This window comes from Nyctibius grandis, chromosome 8 (genome assembly GCF_013368605.1).
Source record: "Nyctibius grandis isolate bNycGra1 chromosome 8, bNycGra1.pri, whole genome shotgun sequence".
Classification (NCBI taxonomy): Eukaryota; Metazoa; Chordata; class Aves; order Nyctibiiformes; family Nyctibiidae; genus Nyctibius; species Nyctibius grandis.
In genome coordinates this window covers 48421318-48440613 of record NC_090665.1, presented here as the reverse complement: position 1 = coordinate 48440613, position 19296 = coordinate 48421318, and the positions used below count along the sequence as shown (strand labels likewise).

Genomic DNA, 19296 nt, shown 5'->3' with positions numbered 1-19296 from the left:
GCGGCGCGGGGTCCCTCCTCAGGCGGGCGGACGCGGCGGAGAACGCGGCCCGCGCGCCGCCGCGGCCCGGCCTATCGGCGACGCCGTCCTTGGCAGCCAATCCCCGCGCCGCGTCTTGGGCCGCGCTGCCATGGTTACCCCGCGACGCGCCGCCCCGGCCGAGCGCAGTCGCCATGCAGGGCCCCGGCGGCGGCCCGCGGCCTTCCCCGTGAGTGGCCGGCGATGCGGGGGGGTCCCCGCGGGCTCGGGGCCCGCCCTGCGGCCCTCCCTCAGGCGGCTGCGGGCGCGGCGGGCCGGGGCAGGCCGGGAGGGGGGCGCGGGCGGGTGTTACCAGCAGCCACCGGCGGCACCTCTTGCCCTTTTCTTGCCACATCGGTTCCCGTGTGTAAGCTTAGCCCCAGAAACCCAAATACCACTAAAATGTCCTTTAGGCTTTTATTTTAGCACCCCTGTCCGCCTCGCTCCTCCTGTCACTGCTTAAGCAAGCCTGCTTGGAAGCTGAGCGGAGGTTTTCTGAGGGAATTACACTATTTCAGGATTATCACACTCAATGGTTTAAATCTTACCCTTCATAAAAGTGAAGGGACAAGCTTAAATCTTTTAAACCACTCATAAAATTAATTTGGTGATGGTACTTGGCTGTTTGTATTTTGTTGATTGAAACAGAACTTCTACGTCTGATTTTCAGGGTAAGGAAAGGATCAGGAACGAGTTGTGGCAGTCAAAGACGAGCGAGCATCATAAGTGGCATCTACGCAAACAGAGCAAGGTCCAGGCGCCAGTCCACGGCTTCTGATGGCAAAGCTGCGTACAGGGCGTCTCTCGCGGCTAACAAGATTGCTGTACAGGTGAGAAGCCATTTACACTCTTCCTAAAAAGTTTTAAATGTGGGTTATTGCGGATGCTAAAAGTTGTCAGAAAGGTGGGAGAGGGAGGAGGAAAGAAAAGGCATGTCTGAAGTTGAAGAGCTGTGGAGAAAGAAACTGATCCAAGAGCTTAATCCATTCTGAAATGATAATTACTGTCCAAAAACAACCTTCAAGAATAAATCAGAGTAACAGTTCTCCTCCTAATCTGAGAATTACTTGCTTTCAAATCTACGTGAGTCATGTTGACTGTAGCACCTGTATGCCTTTACCTAAAGAAGGTTCCCATAACATAATCTGAGAGTTTAGAGACCTTACTGAATACCTTCTTCCAATAAAATATTTTTAGCAGCATAATAAAAAAAGATGCACAATTGTTTCTCTCGTTGCTGTACTGTTAATTTGACATGAATAGTTACAGTCAAGAAGCCACTCCTGGTAGTCATTATAGAATAAATAAGAAAAGACAACTGGGTTGACCAAGAAGTGGTGCTGATAGTGAGACAAACAGAGTTTTTCCAGATATTTTGCAGCTATTTCTATAAAAAGAGTCCCAAAGAAATCCCAGGCAAAGGTTTCTGGATTTCTCCATCTCTCAAGGTGGAGCTGTAAAGGGAAAGCAGGAATGCAAACCCCCTCGCCCCTGTAGGCATCATTTGCAGAGAGGGGTCACCTGCCTGTTCTGTCAGGTTCCTGCCTGCATCAGGGTTTTCTTTTTGTTCCAGATGAAATAAAGTGTTGCAAGCGTCATCACTGTCACTTATTTTGGGAACACAGCGAAACTCTTAATTATTTAAATATTTCTTCAGGTTTTTGATGATGAAGGAAAGGACGTGACACCCCATCCACTCTTCCATTCAGATCCACATACTGTTGTAGCCCGGCAAAGCAAGCTCTTAGCATCAAGTGCTTACTTTGGGGCCACAGGATCCATCTCTCTCTCTCCTTTTTCCATGCACCAGACACCAGGAGTGAATGCTAGTCTAGGTTCATTGTCAAGGTAAGTCAGTACGCTGTCTCTTAAATCCTGTCTCACAGGGCACCTACCCTGCAGCCACACATCTCTTCAGACAGGCTGGGAGCTGGAAGAATTGTGCAGGGCTAATAATTATGGTCTGTTGTCAAAATACAGAAACATGTCTGTCACAGTCATTCAAAATCTTGAGGAATAGTAACAAACAGAATAAATGGAATTTGTCAGTACTCGTGGCTCACTATATCAGAACTACGGCTGAAATGCTAACACGCTCCTGTGATATTTCTAATTTTATTCAAATTCTCCTTCCTAAAACATATATTTTTTATGTAACATACCAGAACGGACCATTTTTTGAGATGGTGATGAGTACACCAGTCTACAGTTGCAGTCTACAACTACCTGAAGGGAGGTTGTAGCGCAGTGGGAGTCGGCCTCTTCTCCCAGGCAACCAGCGATAGGACAAGAGGACACAGCCTCAAGTTTGGCCAGGGGAGGGTCAGGTTGGACATTAGGAAGCATTTCTTCTCAGCAAGGGTCATTAGCCATTGGAAGGGGCTGCCCAGGGAGGTGGGGGAGTCACCATCTCTGGAGGGGTTTAAGGAAAGCCTGGTCATGGCACTTAGTGCCCTGGTCTAGTTGCCATGGTGGTGTCAGGGCAACGGTTGGACTCGATGATTCCATTTACTCTGTTTGTTACTCAGCTGTGGGTATGGAGAAACACACTGGAAACAAAAGAAGAGTTACACATTCATTTTAAAGTGTTTTGTCAGTTTTAATGATACTTATTCAGTACAGACAACTCTTTTTAAAAACTTGACTCTTCCAATTCAAATGATGAAATACTGTTAACATAACAAGAATCCTCTCTTCTAACTAATTTAAGCAAGTTGCCTGTGTGTGATTATGTGCATCCATTTCAAAAAATGTTCTTATTGAAAAACTTTTGAGTTAAAACTGCTAAATTCTGTGTTTCACTACTTACAGCTTTCACTTACAAACCTTCAGTGCAGAGGGAATAAACAAAGTCAATGGACTTGAGCCGTTTTATCCTCAGGCTGTCAAATTCAATTAAGTCCTGCAAAAGAAAGTAAATAACTATTTGTGTTTAAAATGAAAAATAATAAACCGCATCATTTCATCCAATGGTGTGTGCACATTCAAATTGTATGGGGAGGAGATGCTATTTATTTAGTCAAAGGGGCTAAAACACTAGTAAAGTCAGCACTGGAAAAAAAATACAAGTTAAAGAAAAGCATTATTTGCTGTTTCCTTTGGCAAAGTTAATGCCATTGTGATTTCTGAGAAAAAAGAGATTGCTCTTTGAGAACTGTCTTTTTGTCATATTTCCTAGACTGGCTATTACAAAGGATAATCCCAGAGGTAGGGATATCAACCAGGAGCAAATATACACAAGAAATTACTTAAAAATACAAGGTATCTCCTGAAAAATAAACACATCCTTTTTGTGATGTGTTGAAGAGCTGCTGATGAAGAGCTCTTCGTTTAAAAGACCAAATGAAATTATTTAACTTTAAGTTTTAAATACAAATCTTAAAAATGGTCTTTTTCAAATGCCTTTTGTATATTTAAATTGCTCTCACTTAGCTTTTGAGGAAGAGAAAATCTGCTCACAAACCTCCCAACAGTACCTAAGTTTTGAGTTTTCCTTCTAGTTATCACCGCTAATCCCTTCCCATGAGTTTCTTGTGCATTTCAAAGACATTTCAGCACATGCAAAGCACCAAAGGATCTAAATTCTGGTTGAGAACAGTGCTGTCTGGGTATGCATCATCACACAGTAGGTAGCCAACACTTATTATACGCTAAGAATGAATCTGAGAGCTCTGCAGCTTCTTTTCCATCAGCTGTTTAACGCCTCAGGATATGCTGTCAGAGGAATTCTTCCTTTTTAAGTCTTTTCCAAACCAATTATTTTCTTTCCTAAGCCTTCTATGACTTCTTTTACAACGCAAGCATCCCTGCATGTGCTATTACAGTCTTCTGTGGCTTATCCTGATAACAATGCTGCTATTTTTGTAGCACTTTGCTAACTCTCACATACTATTTCTGCTTATTTCTTTGTTGCCGAAGGACATATGGAAGCAGCAGTACTTCTCTATCAAACGCATCAACAACTGAGTCCATACCAGATGAAACACTAGAACCTGGCTCTCAACAAGACACAACTGTTAGCTTATCTGGTAAAGAACATCCACTGTATAATTACAGATTTACACTGTTCTTTGGAGCACTGTGACTTGTGAGACACTGCAGTCAGTGGATGTGAGGTGCCCAGCACTTCAAAAGAACTCAGTGCCTCACAAGTTTTGGCTCCTGATCATTAGAATTAATTAGTCTTCTTTTAAATTTAGAGCAGAAAAGGTCTCGCTTGTTAACCTCATATAATTTTTCAGGTGTGCAGGTGAGGCAAGAGGAGGTAAAAGAAGAACTGACAACAGACGACTTAGATAGGAGAGTGGATATTTACCTCTCAGAGACGGAAACTATCTGGATATTGGAGATGCTGCCTGCTGTGGTGTCTGTAGAATCAGAAGCTGCTGGAAGAGTTCGGTATGTATATTGGTAGTTGTGTACCTGCCTGTAGTATGCTCAGCACACCCCATTTCTGCTCATCACAGGCTGCTCACCTGTAGATTCAGTGCTCTGACTTCTACAATTCGTCACTTCACCTGTGTCTAAAGCCATGTTGGGCTTGAGGCTCTCTTTTGACAAGACAGTTGAAATTCCTTACAACTCCATCTTGTTGATCAAATTCATACCCTCTTTCACTGATCAATTAAGGCAGATTAGCAAAAGCAGGGGATGGTGACAAGAGAACACACAGGGGATGGGGGAAAGACAAGATGGAGAAGTGTGGTATACAAGAATTACATGATTTAATGTAAATGAAAACAGTAAGAAATGGCAAACCTCTGCCTTGATTCTTGTGTGTAGCTTTACAGCTGATCATTCCTTAATAACAAAGATAAAAACAAACTAGGCAGGTCTTGACTTCCTCTGAAGCTCTTCGCAGTGCTTCTAGCCAGAAGGAACCTCACCCACGTGACCTTGCCTGTTAAAATATCGTGTCTCCCCTTAGTTGCATTGAGTGTGTTTCCACTTCTGAGTCTCCTCCCTGGACTACCGTGAACTTTGGTAGGGAGTTAACCCAGAACACATAGTTTCTTGGCTTTCTCCCAGGAGCTGACCAGGACAGGGTGCAGCAAAGTTCTCTCCATGATGGATGTCAGACTGATAGACTCATCACACAGCTTTTGTAGACCCCAAAGCCCGAGATGCAGCATACTGCAGTTGGCAAGACAAACAACTTGCTGCTAGTATATGCACAAAGTTCATGGTAGGACTCCAACCCCCACTGCCTGTGAATCACACTGGTGTGGCTTTTGGGAAGGAGGAAGAGGAAGAGCATCCTCTGAATCAGACTTAGCTGGTGTACACAGCACATATTGCCAACTGTACAGGAACAGACAGTGACCCTTCCTGAGCACAGCAACCTGTTGGTGGACTAAGACTGGGTATAATCTATGTCTGCTGATAGAATATCAAAACCAAAATAAGAGCAAAAGTTTCACAGTTCCCACTGACCATTCCTACAGAACCTGAGGGCTGGATGAAATAGAAGTGTACTAGTTTCATTTTGGTCTCTTGGATGCACTGCCTTCTGCTCCCAAGTGATGAGAGCTACGTATTTCTGAACTCCTCTGAGTTCCACAAAAGTGCAAAGGCAGCTGGAGTAGGGATTTTTGCTGGTGCCTACCCTCTACAGGCCATTTCTGTTTTAGAAGAGCATCACAAGGTCAGAAATAGCTGCTGAAAGATGATATGCAGAGTGAAATAAAATCTGGCAATCCAAAAAAAACCAAGCAGTAAATTTATTACATGGAGTATCCTCTCCTGTTCAACTCGTGGTTAAATACACTGAGAAGTTGAATGCAAATGTTTTTCTGAAAGCCAATATACACTTTTTTTTTTCCCCAAGGGAACGGAACAGGATTTATGCTGACATTTGCAAAACCAGACCTGGTAATGATCGCTTTGTAGAAAAAATGATGCAAACCCTTAATGGAGCCGCAAAGAACAAGGAAGTGCAATGTGACAAAATTATCATGGAAGAGAAAGGTAAGCTCTCAGAGTACCGTATAGGAAAGGGTAGTTAATAAGAAGGGGCTTTCATTTACTACACTGTACCCTTGGTAGTTGGGTGTATTATTACATTTAGTTTACTAATTAAGTATTTATTTGGGAAAGCTTTAGATGGTGGGACCTCAGAAGACTCCCCACACACAGGTAGGATACTGAGGAAAGGGTTTTTTTTTTTCTTTCTTCCATCTCTAAGCAGAGGATGTTTCCTCAGCTTTCACTTCCAGAGCTCTCAGTTCAGACTAGTGTGATTTGTGGTAGCCTTTCCTGCCTCTCCTAATACTTGAACATTGGTACTGGTACACTGTATCCATTGCAATAAAACAGGCATTATGGTAGCTGAGAGCTGCTGTGTCCTGCCTGCCCCAGCACTTTGCAAGCAGAGTGTGCTTCTTAGGAGGCAGAACTTCACCTCATACTCAACTATGCTCTTGAAATATGAAAGGACACAGTTCCCTTTTTTCCCCTTAACTCTTCAGTGACGCTGGTTTCTATTTGCCACAACACAGAGAACCTCTATTATGAGATTTAAAGTCTTGGGCAAAGCAGAAAATCTTGGCAGTCTCACAAGATAGATGCAATTTTACAAATGTTCAACCTCAATGCTCTAAAAAAATTATAGAGGAATATTTAGGTTTTAGATGCGTGTGCTGAGCTTTGCCTCACTGCAGACATTTTTTTTTTTGTGTAGGAGGCCAAAGAAAACTCTGGGGAATGCTGTTCCAAGCATTTTTCCCTTGTGTTCATTAACGTACGTAAAATGAGTGAAAAAAATATACATCAAAAGGGGAAGTAAAATAGATACTAACCTGTTTTGAAAACATATCTTCCCCTTTTTTGTGTGCCTTGAGCAGCAGCAGGGCTCATTCCAACCTGCGTTTAAAAAGCTGCGTGCACAAAGGCAAGGTTATGGAGTATTGTTTCACCAGGAGATGGCCCTGCTGAAGGGAAGCCACACACCCAGAAGACCCTGATGCAGCTGCTACAAGCACACACCAGCTGTTGCTACAGCCTTGTGTGACCCTCAGGTGGTTTCAAAGCCCCTCTGCCAAGCAGTTGGGAGTGTAGTACAAAAAGGACATCTTTGTTCAGCTGTATGTAGTCCCTTATAATAATGTGCTGAAACAAGAGACGTATAATACAGTGTAATTCCTTTCTAGGGGTGCTGGTCACTTCCTGGGACCTGTACGATTCATTTTATGCATCAGAAATAGAACCTACATCAAAGGCAGAAGGTAGCAGAGCCACAACTGGGAAAAGCAGCAAATCTCGTACAACTAAAAAGCGCGATCAGAATAGCGTCCTTTCTGCATATCACTGCATTGTGTGGTGAAAACTACACGAAGAAATTGATCTGCCTGTCTGGCAGAAAGAGTTTGCTGAAGAGTCTTGGACAGTTCTGCACAGAGACCTTTTCTCTACAAGGCCATCATAAGCGATCTTAAATAAAGATAGATAGTCAGTGACAAAGTTTGCTGGTGCTAACTTAGGAGAAGCAAAACACCAACTGTGAAGAACTCCAGAAGTATCTCACCATACTGAGTATCTGAGCAATAAAACAAAATTAAAGCAAGAAAAAAATTAATAGAAGTGGTTTTTGATGATGATGCTTTTTGCAGGTGGAGGAGGAGGAGACTTCTTATCCCCTCGACTTTCATGGAGCAAAATATTACCACGTTAAAACTGTTTTTTCCCATATTATCTGTTGTCAGGTAGCACAACAACTCCTACAGTGATTTCAGAAAGTGCTGTTCTTGCCAGAATCCATGAAGAGAAGCAATGCCATTCAGAAGCTATATTAAGATCAGAAAACTTTCAGCAGGATTTATTTTTCATGGAGAGGATTCTAACGGAGAATATTTTTCAACCCAAACTTGCAGCTTATCGGCAATTTCCTGTCCTTATAGGTTTGTTTCTTGCTGGCTACCCTGCTAATTCTGCTACTTCTCCAACCATTTTTTTGCACTGGAATGCCTTTTACAGTTGTTTTTTTATTATTATTTTATAAATAGGCTGATGGTAAACAGGAGTTCTCGCCTGATGGATGTTCAGTGTGTAACATAAAGTACATTCACTGCAGACTGTAACAGGTATTACTTGGACCCAAGTGCTAAGTAATATTTTACCTTTTACTGGAGTTCCAAGTTAACACATTGATTTAAAAAAAAGGCAGATTCACACTGCTTTCATTGTATTGTACCTCTTCGTGTCAGAGACAGTTTCAGTTTCTCAGGCAATGAACCTGCTGTATTCTGTCACTTCAGGAACTAGCTACAGCTGGAGCACAATACTGGCCAGGAGGACTTTTGTTCTGACAATATGGCAGTTATTGTGTTCTTATTTTGCTAATTGATCTGAGATCAATTTGATTTGCACATTACATAAAATAAAGGGGTGAGTAAACAAAAGAATACTTAGCAAAAGCAGTCTAAAAATACGCTCTACACTTCATTTTCCCACATAATGAGCAACTTACTGCAGCATCATGTAACTTAGCTACGGTGTCACAGCATCAATGCTTAAGTGTGGCTCTTTAAAATTTGGCATCTAACTTGAAAAAATCCCTGTTTAAACACATTTTTAAATAGTAGAGATTAGAAACATTCCTGGACATAAATTTGTAACTTGTTGCTGGGCAGCTAAATCCACTCATTAAACACCTGGAGCATAACTGGCACGCTACAGCCTGATCCAGCCATCTTCTAGGTGCTTGTCAACATTTTAGCCTCAGTTTTAGGAGTTAGGATGTCTTAATTCCTCAAATCTTCATCTTTTTTTGCTGCAACATATGTGCTGAAAGGGCAAATTTTTCTTCTGATGTGAATGACTGGAGTTAGATAAGTGAAATGTTCCTACTCAGACTCTCCCATATTTGTGCATTTTAGATCCTGATGTTACATCAGACACCAGTGGTACAGCAGCAGCCGTGAAAAAAGCTAAACAGGGAAGGCATGACAAGGGAAAGAAGGAAAAGGAAGAGCAGAAGGAAGCATTCGTTGACCCATCAATTCTGTCAGATCTAAATAAAACCCCAGAAGAAACTGTACCTCCCAGATTGGAACGGTTGTGGTCATATATATGTGATTTAACGAATGGTCACAGTGTGAGCAGCATGGCTTGGAGCAAACTAAACCCAGTAAGTTAACAAATCACTACTTCTAAGCTGTTTACAAAAGGGTATAAGCAATTGTTCGTGTAAATAAACTCCTCCTCTGGGATCATCGAGTCCAACCATTGCCCTGACACCACCCTGTCAACTAGACCACGGCACTCAGTGCCATGTCCAGGCTTTTCTTAAACCCCTCCAGAGATGGTGACTCCACCACCTCCCTGGGCAGCCCCTTCCAATGGCTAATGACCCTTGCTGAGAAGAAATGCTTCCTAATGTCCAACCTGAACCTCCCCTGGCCAAGCTTGAGGCTATGTCATGATGGTTTAGATACCTCAGCTTTGTTTCTAACAGTAATCACCCAGGCAAGCAGCATTCATCAAACTTTAAGGATAAGATACATAACAATGGGCAGATTTCTGAGCAGCTGGCCCAAGTGTATTTAATTCAGTTTCAGTGGAGGTGAGAATGACTCAGACATCTCCACTTTCAGGCTCAGTTTTTCCAACAGAGCTCTCTTATGGCCACAACAAAAATAATGAATGGGAGGAAGGTAAAAGGCAGGTGAGGATTCGAAACATAAGACCAGTAAGATTGCCCCAAGGCAAAAAACAGAGAGAAAATAAAGGCCATTTCATACTGTTAGTACACCAGATCCCTAGATATTCTAAAGTTGGACACATTTATAGACTTCAGTCTTAGAATTATAACCCAAACAAATACCTACTTTTAAGGTGTTAGTGTCACAAACTAGTTGTTTTGTGTAGGAAAAAAAAATAATGGAGTTGAAGACTAAAATTTTGCTGCTGTTTCTTACTCCTACTTATGGAAAGGAATGAACAGAATTCATTGGACCCCACTGTAAAGAGCTAAAAGCTAGGAGGAGTTTGAGGTGGTCACTGAAGCTCCTTTTACAGCTACCACTGAGAGAGAAAAGTAGAAGTATTACGTATTCCATTAAATACTGCACATTAAAAGATGGTTATAGAATAATGTATGTTTATCTCTGGAAAGGGACATATTTTATGATGGCCAGGGAGGGGGCACTGCAAACACAACTGAGAGTGACTATGAAAGCACTTTTAATTTAACCAATTTCCAGTATTCTAGAAATTCTGTTCTTCCTGCATGTTATTCCACTTATATATGACATGAGCATTATTCTTCCAGACTTTGCACTGAGAGTCACTCTTCACAGAAAGTTGCCTTTTAGAAATACTCTACTAAACTTCAAGTTAAACTGAGATATATCTGTTCATCTGTGCTTTTAGGATCTTCTAGCTGTTGGTTACGGAGCATTTGATTTTAAAGAACAGAAGGAAGGCTTGGCTTGCTGTTGGTCACTGAAGAACCCCATGGTAACATGCAGCCTGTTTGTTTTCTTTTTTTTTTTTCTTCAATGCATTTTTCTGCTATACTGTTTCTGCTTTATTTATTTCCCTCTTCCTGTTTCAAAAAGCAAGACCTAGCCAGTAAGGTTGAATTTGCTACCCAAAACCACACATTTCTGGAAAATTGATTCCAACTGCAGTACCTAGCAATGTGCTTAAATCTTGACCCCAAAAAAGTGCTTACAATATAATTATCTAATCTAACATCTCATAGTACTGTCAAAAAGACAGTAGGTTTCATAGATGTAACATTTACATCTTTACATATCCATCTGAAAAATGATCCTTTTTAAACTAGGCATTTTTTAAAAAAATTGGAAACCTCAGTTACAAAGTGACACTGTAAAAGCCACCTGATTGCCCTCAATTATACAACTTGAGTTTTATTTGTTCTACAAGCTTTACTTGCCCAAAATTGTTTATTAGACTAATTTAAATCACGCAGAGTCAAGTCTTTGATGTATATTTATCACATCAACAATAATCAAATACTGATGTCACCATAGTCCTCAAGTCCCTAACATGAAGAAATAAGACCTGGCGTGCACACTGAAATACAGTTTTTTGCAAACTAACACTCTGCTGTTTCCCATTTCAAGAGCTCAGTGTGGTGACTTTAAGGATTTAATCTTATAACAGAGCTGAATCAGTTCTTTGGTTACATGGAGACGTGACATTAAAACAGTGGTTTGCAGATGATTCTATGATTACCTGAAGTACATTAGATTGCATTTTATCTTCAGCTAAGTTTCTATAACTGGAAAGGTACTTACTTTCATATTACAAGATAGAAAACAACTGGAGAAATTTTCCAAAATGCCAAGTTTGCTTAAAAAAAACCCAGCAAAACCCCAAAGCAAACAAACAAAAACCTCACACTGTACTCACATAGCTGAATCTTCGGGAACTTGATTTTTAGCTATTTGGAGTAGGCCCATCTAACTTATTTTAGTGTCATATTTCTGCATAGTCTATTTTTTCCTAATTTTATCAGTCGCAGCAAGAAATAAACTGAACCACTTAGAGTATAGTACCTAATTTCTGTCTCCAAGTAGTCACTCTGGTCATCAGCACTGGAATTTTCCAGCAGAGCCTGGTAATTTAGTATCCAGTGTTGAGAAGAACGAGGTAAATTAAGAAACTAACTTAAAACATTCTTGTATTTTCCTACTGGTCAGTGGCCAGAGCGTATTTTCCGGTGTGAGCACGGTGTTACTGCTTTGGATTTTTCTGTGGCAAGCCCAAATCTTCTAGCAGTTGGAATGTATGATGGTTCTGTCGCAGTCTACGACGTACGGAGTTGTAAGGACGATGCACTTTTGGACAGCAGGTAAGGCTATGATTTCCTGCCTCCTCCCACCTTGGTCACGTCTTAGCAAATAACAAATAAAAGAATATCCACGACTGAGAAGCGGAGGGAATAGTGACACTATGAATAAGTAAGGCGTGTGAATGCTCAGGGATGTTGCACAATTTTTTTCATTTCCACCTTTTGTCAGTATCTTCCACTTTTGACTGGAAATGCCTACATAAACACTCAGTACTCTCCAAACTAGAATTTTCTGGAGCAAAATTGCAGACACAAAAATTTATGGTGATGCATAAATGCCTGAAAGGGCCCGAGTGGGCCAGCTGGACCTTCCCGACCCACCTACTCACACTGATACAGCCAAATCCTCAGACTCTGCCATTCTCCCTCTGCACTGCCATCACTCTCTGTTCTTATTTCTGCCAATAATTCTTACATTATTTTGACACCACTGGTCCTTATTTGGGCTGTGAAACTCTCTGCACTGTTGCTGTGCATACAAAGCAAGTTCCCCATGTTGGAAAGGTCAAACAAATGAGTACCATGCTCTGACTTTTTAAGAAAAATGCAGCAAGTTACCACCACGAGTAATTTTATACTCCATGTACTAACTAGGACAATCCTGCCCCAGATAGTAAATCCTTATGGGAGACCCGTGGTAGCTTTTGGTGTTTTCTCACTGATTCCACTTGCCAAAATGGAGAGAAGATCAGAACAGGTGAGGGATAAGCAGGAATTAAGAAGAAAATGAGAGAGAAGGGGTGATCAGGGAGACATTTGCCCTGCAGCTCCCCAGATCTAGAGCACTCTCCTACAAGATGCAGATTGATTTCATGATCAGGTATCAATGAAAGGTGTGTCAGCACATAAACAGTGCCCTGAAACTAAATATCAAACATGTTGGAGAAAAGAAATTTTCCTGGAGAAAACAGACAACGTTCAGATTTCTTTTTTTTGTTTGTTTAAAGAAAAGCTAAATGACATTTCTGTCGTAAGACTTGACGTGGAAGGTTGATTATTTTTCAAATATATTGCTTTGTCTTTGTTCATATATGATTTATCATGTGCATCTTTTGTCCCAGTGAATCCTCAAATAAACATACAGGTCCTGTATGGCAACTGAGGTGGGTGGAACAGGACAGAGATGCAACAGAAGACAGCAAAAAAGAGATATTAATCTGTATCTCAGCAGATGGCCAAGTAACTGAGTGGCTTATACAGAAAAGACTGGATTGCACTGGTAAGCATTTTCCCCTGCAGCTTTTCTGCAGAGGGATAATACCTGAAATTGCAATTGCTTCATTTTATTTCAGGTGATATTCTTTATACCAGTTATCATACACAAAACATTTAAGAGCTGCTGAACATTGCAAAGAAGCATGAGTTATTATTCATAGCACTATCACATGGCTGTTTGACAAAAACTCTTGCTATTTGCACAGATCTGATGAAAATAAAGCGAAGAGAAAGTGAGAAGAAAAAATTACCAGGTAGGAAAGAAAGGAAATGTGAAGTTCTGGTATCTCAACAGGCAGCTGGGATGTGCTTTGACTTCCATCCAAAGGTAGGCCCAGAAAGTCCCTCCTGGCTGAATTATTATCCAGGAGAACTATGTGGCAGGGGTGAGCTTCTCAGCTGGAGCTACTTTAATATCCACCAGCCTGCACTGGTATTTGAAGCATATTTAGTTCTGAAACTAAAGCTAATAACAGTTTTACCCAAAATAAATTATATGGTAAACCAAGCAAGTAATCCCTGTATGCGAACAACTATATCATTTCATCCACGTTACTCACAGTTGCTTTGGGCCAGATCCTAGGGCAGCTTTCCTCTGTCTGTTGGTCGAAGCAGTGGGAGTTCAACATCTCCCAAGTCTAGGACGTAGGTGGCTGTGCTTCTCCTCTTCATCCAGCTGAATATTGTCCTCAGAGCATTTGAAGAATTCTTGTGTTGGCCCACGTGGGTCACAGAAAGGCTGAGATTTTCAGGAATCAAAAATCACAGTGTTATGTTCTGCACAGATGGAGAACACACACAGCAAATCTGATCTACTGCACACACACCTCTGCAGCACACATGCAAGCAGCCCAACACACAACATCCTGGCAGCACCTTGGTTCTTCAGAGGACTGTCACTGCCAAACTCATCCAGTCCTTAATAGAGATTTTCGGATGGGTTATAAATAGGTTGATCCAACTTAGGTTACTTTTACCTTTCTTTCAGGATACTAATTATTATCTTGTTGGAACAGAAGAGGGTCATATCCACAAGTGTTCTTGTTCATGCAATGAGCAGTTTCTAGAGACATACAGAGGCCATAAGGTGAGTGATACATAGAAAAAGTAATGACAGCAGAAACTGTTCAATTAAGTTCACAAATTTAATAGTTTCTTTGCTTATGTTTAGTAAACAAAACATCTGCAACAAAGAAAACCTAAACTTCTTTTCATATATTAGGAATGAATTCCCATAGCATAAAGCATCCCAGTCTTACAGGATTACTTTCTACACTCTAAGAATTTTAAGTAATTTATTAACACTTGTACCATAAACTGTTTTAAAGCTTTAGTTCTGGCTTTATTTTAAGAAAACAAACAGTTTGATTGTCCCGGAAACCACAGTTAAATAGTCTTACCTCTGAGAGGAAGATGCCAGAACTTTAACAGCACCTCTTTTTTTGAGAGTCTCTGCTTCCCCAAGAAGATGCTCTTTCAGCATCAGCTTCTCCTAACAACTGGGGAAGGGACAGAATCAGCTGAATGCTTTTTATTCCTAAGATCTCTCCTGTCGTATCACAGAATCACAGAATCAGCCAGGTTGGAAGAGCCCTCTGGGATCATCAAGTCCAACCATTGCCCTGACACCACCATGGCAACTAGACCAGGGCACTAAGTACCATGTCCAGGCTTTTCTTAAACCCCTCCAGAGATGGTGACTCCACCACCTCCCTGGGCAGCCCCTTCCAATGGCTAATGACCCTTGCTGAGAAGAAATGCTTCCTAATGTCCAACCTGAACCTCCCCCTGGCCAAGCTTGAGGCTGTGTCCTCTTGTCCTATCGCTGGTTGCCTGGGAGAAGAGGCCAACTCCCACATCACATCTGCTGCACCCTAATTTCCTATGGGTACACATAACACAATGCTGGTTTTGCCATTAAGGTCAGAGGAGAGTCAGGAATTCCCACGAAAGGGCACTATTAAAACCCATCCTGTGAGGCTGTAGCTCTAGAATAACACCAAGTTCTTTTTTCTTCCTTCCCAAACACCAAGGGTCCTGTGCACAAAGTCACTTGGCATCCATTCAGCACTGATGTGTTCCTAAGCTGCTCTGCAGACTGGAGCATTATTTTATGGCGCCAGGATTCACAGACGCCCGTTTTAACTTTCACTTCCACCACTGCTTTTGTTCACGACGTTATGTGGTCTCCAAAATCAGCCTTCATATTTGCAGCAGCAAAGGAAAGCAGAGTAGAAATTTGGGATCTTAGTGTCAGCATGTAAGTAATTACTTTTCTCAAAGAAGATTCTGAAACTTAATGGCACAAGGGCTACACATTATTGCTTAATCAGTATTGTTATCAGATCATGACAGCTCCATGCCATTTGCTTGCTTAGTTATTGAAAGTAAAGCATTTTGAAACACTCCTTTTGTAAGAGCAGATGGCAGTTACCAGAGAATTGTGATTATAAGAGGAGCTGGATGCCTCATGGAACTGATAAAGGGTAAAAGTGCTTTTTTGCTGCAGAAATTATAGATTCTACCTTTCCATCGTTAAAAGGAAAAATAACAAAACTGAGCTGCTTTGGGCCTTTTATAAAGAGAAGATGGTCAGAAGTTCAGATACTTCTTCCCACTACTGTACAGGCCTGCCATCTGCTCTTACACAACCTGTCAGCTGCAGGCCTGCCAAGTCTTGCAGTAGCAAAAAGCAAATTATTAATATAATAAAAATATTAACCACCACCCCCGTATTAGGCAATTGGACAGATTTTAGGCAACCAGGATATGTTAAAGGCAGCTGGGATTTTTGTTCTCACAGAATCAACCAGGTTGGAAGAGCCCTCTGGGCTCATCGAGTCCAACCATTGCCCTGACACCACCATGGCAACTAGACCAGGGCACTCAGTGCCATGTCCAGGCTTTTCTTAAACCCCTCCAGAGATGGGGACTCCACCACCTCCCTGGGCAGCCCCTTCCAATGGCTAATGACCCTTGCTGAGAAGAAATGCTTCCTAATGTCCAACCTGAACCTCCCCTGGTGAAAGAGACCAAACAGAACACGGCCTCCCTTAGAGTTTTTGAGTTAATCTAGAACATAAAAAGTAAAACAGGCAACATTTATCAGGCCTGCATTACTGCTAGACTTCACCTGACAGCACACTCAGGCAAATGCTGTGTTACCTATTCCTTCTTGCCTCTGCTGGGTTGCAGCTTCTACCCCGTGATCTCCTGCTTTGCCAGCCCGCAGGGGAAATTCACATCAGTGCTCTTCGCCAAGAACACAGACTGCCTTCTCGCAGGAGACAGCGAAGGAGAAGTCAGTGTGTTTGAGCTGCAGAACCTGCCTGCTCCCTACAGCAACAAGGTACGATCCACCAGGAAAAGGTGGTGGTCCTGAGAGGCCTGAGTGTTTGTCTGGTACTTTGTTCCTCAGAAAGGGGTTTCTGTTAAAGATCTAGCTAATAAATATTGAAATAGGTGGAATCCGATACAATTCCATAACCAGATTAAAACCTGAGGTGGTTCCTGCTCTTCCACATGCCATACCACTAGAGACTTCAGGAACAGGTAAGTCAACATCAGACTTGAGGTTTCACTTGATCACAAATGCAGAGGTTCCCCACAGCTGGATTTGGGAGGGACATGCAGGGCGAGGGCAGGAAGGTGGAGCTTCCTCTGTGTGCAGACTGCAGGTGACTGGCAGAACGCCCTTACCTGCTGACAACGCAGGGATGACATGCCCTCTCCTGGCCATCACCAAGATCCTCTCACTTTGTTGGTGTTGGCAAACCCACCAGCCCTTTGGCTCTGCATTGCCTTCACTCCTTTAGGAGCCACCGCTTGTCCTCCTGAGGGCTTTTCTGTCCTAGATGACACGTGAGGATTTGACTTGCCTGACAGCTAGGTTCCTTTACACTCGTACCATTGCAGAGATTCCGTGTCAGCACCAGTGTAAAAGCTGACCGAGGTCATCTGTGAATCCCTTCTCTTCACTTTTGCATCAATTAGTGCTAATTCATCCCAAAGTCCCCCTGGGCTCTCCTCGCCTGTCCCATGGCACAAAATCCTGATGCTACCCTGGGTCCTCCAGCACAAGGTGGATCCCTCCTCCCAGATCTACCTGCAGCCCCCAACTGCACTGCTCCCTTTGTCCTTTCAGCTTTGAGCAAGTAGCTTTGGCTTACTGGACTTGGGTTCCCAGTTTGTGCAGTGGGACTGGTACGTCTAAAATCCCTTCTGAATTACATGGTGCAAAACACTAAACTTAAGTCGGAGAGAACGAAGATGCTGATGTTAATCTAACCTTCATTCTTAGGCTATTAAGCATTAATAATTCACAACTGTCAGCGCTGCATTTAGAAATTCTGCTAATTACCAGCTTCAGTTGCCAAGTGCTGTAAACCACAGAGCAAAAGATATTTCCCTTAAATACTAGAAGTGAGGCCATTGTTGTTAAACTTAAAAAATAAAATTAGTGGGGGCTTTTCCTACAAATCACCACGGAGCAGCCAACTTCTTCTGAGCAGAGAAGTTCATCAGTTACTAAGAGTATGGGGTAATTTTCTGGGTATGTCACCAGAACAGGACTGAAAATATCACTGCTTGATTTCACAGCCTTTGGGCACGTGGCATAACTGGTGACTGAGTCACAGAGCCTCGTTAGCCAGAGGGAGCCCCGCTCTCCAGCATCATCCATTCCTCTCACTCCCTTTGTGGTACCAGCAGGGTCTTCCTGGCCTTGGGTCCATACTAGACAGGGTCCATACTACAGCTAGCACTAAAAGGAGAGAATTACTTCAGGGGCAATCACAGCTAAGTACAGCTACCATACATGTATCATCTTGAAAATTAATTTTCTTTATAAGCAAGATATATATTTGCATGCTGCTAAGTACGATGCTACAAATACAACCCAAACAGGCCTGCCAAGAAGTGCTGTTTTCAAGGTAAGCAGAGTTTTAACAGAATTCTAACACAAACTACCTTCACCTGCTTTCTGGCTGCTCACTGCACAAGCAATTCTGTCTTCAGTTCATAAATAGGAATTTTGGATCGCTGCATGTCTTGTACTGCAATTACACTGTCACACAGCTCTTTTTTCCCCTCTTGTTTTACAGGTTGATACCATACATGATGTAATTCGTTCTGCTGTAGCTACATGATACTGCTTCTCAGCTGGTAAACAGCAAGAAAGACTTATTGTAGCATTAACATAAGCCAGTTATTCTTTTCAATCATTAAAATTTCTCTTTGAAACCATACTGCTTAGAAACTTCTTTCAAATGCTCTACATTTCCCCCTGGAAGTCCCCCTCATGAGACAAACAGTACCAATACACAGATGGCCTTCCCTATAATAGAGATAAAGTAATAGAAAGGTCTCCGTAGTCTTTTCCCCTTGTTTTTTTTTCTCTCTGTTTTTCTCCTCCAAGATCTTTTCTCCTTGGGTTACTCAAAAAGCAAAAATGCCAACATCACCTCCTGTGCAGGCCACTCCATAGTACAGCCCAAGTCCTTGCCAGATGCAGTCACAGAATCACAGAATCAACCAGGTTGGAAGAGCCCTCTGGGGTCATCGAGTCCAACCATTGCCCTGACACCACCATGGCAACTAGACCAGGGCACTAAGTGCCATGTCCAGGCTTTTCTTAAACCCCTCCAGAGATGGTGACTCCACCACCTCCCTGGGCAGCCCCTTCCAATGGCTAATGACCCTTGCTGAGAAGAAATGCTTCCTAATGTCCAACCTGAACCTCCCCTGGCGAAACTGCGTCTCTTCCCTGGGAAATCATACCATAAACGAAGGACTTGTCCTCAGATCCCTCGTCTGCCATCCCTAAACCACCGCTGAAGGCGAAAGCTCTGAGTTGCACCAGGTGCTCCTGCGAGCTGCAGATTGCCCCACGCCAAATAATGAGCATCTCTCCAGATGAGTAATTAAGACTCAGGTCTTGGCTACAGCCCTACTGCCTGATGGGTGCCCAGGACCCCCCTTGCAGGGGCGAGGCGATACAAAAGCCAAGCGCTCTGCTGGACAACTGAGGAGGCAAGAGCTGCCTGCCCGTGGAAGCATTACGTAGCGAGACATGTATTTTATAGACACAGAACGTTCAGACTCTCACATTAGCCTGACAATAAACACCCAACATTTAAACACATCACTGAAGTTAAAGGCCATTTGTGATGCATTAACATTCGCTTCCTTCTGTGTTCTGCACATTTTACAGCACACATGCGACTTACCCTGGACATAAAATTACT

At 42.5% G+C, this 19296-nt stretch overlaps 1 protein-coding gene across 3 annotated transcripts; it reads left to right on the top strand.

The window, feature by feature from the left end:
• Positions 1-108: 108 nt before the first annotated feature.
• On the top strand, positions 109-18246 carry DNAI4 (dynein axonemal intermediate chain 4). 3 transcript variants are annotated; one of them, XM_068406416.1, is made up of 17 exons: positions 109-208; positions 689-848; positions 1676-1866; positions 3937-4046; positions 4260-4416; positions 5846-5985; positions 7719-7913; positions 8892-9142; positions 10387-10473; positions 11685-11836; positions 12898-13055; positions 13258-13379; positions 14040-14138; positions 15085-15311; positions 16247-16400; positions 16514-16603; positions 18154-18246. In XM_068406416.1, the coding sequence occupies exons 1-16, from the start codon at positions 174-176 to the stop codon at positions 16535-16537; spliced, it is 2262 nt and encodes a 753-aa protein (XP_068262517.1). In that variant the 5' UTR covers positions 109-173; the 3' UTR covers positions 16538-16603; positions 18154-18246. The 3 variants fall into 3 exon arrangements, with proteins under 3 accessions (XP_068262517.1, XP_068262516.1, XP_068262518.1); XM_068406415.1 differs by lacking the exons at positions 16514-16603; positions 18154-18246 and adding an exon at positions 17651-17733; XM_068406417.1 differs by lacking the exons at positions 7719-7913; positions 16514-16603; positions 18154-18246 and adding an exon at positions 17651-17733.
• The last annotated feature ends 1050 nt before the right edge of the window (positions 18247-19296 follow it).

Bases quoted from the DNA above. Each gene is read 5' to 3' on its own strand.
- DNAI4 (XM_068406415.1), top strand. From the start codon at position 174: ATGCAGGGCCCCGGCGGCGGCCCGCGGCCTTCCCC. The intron at 13,380-14,039 runs GTAGGCCCAGAA...CCTTTCTTTCAG, and splicing joins GCTTTGACTTCCATCCAAAG to GATACTAATTATTATCTTGT. The intron at 16,401-17,650 runs GTACGATCCACC...TTGATTTCACAG, and splicing joins CTGCTCCCTACAGCAACAAG to CCTTTGGGCACGTGGCATAA.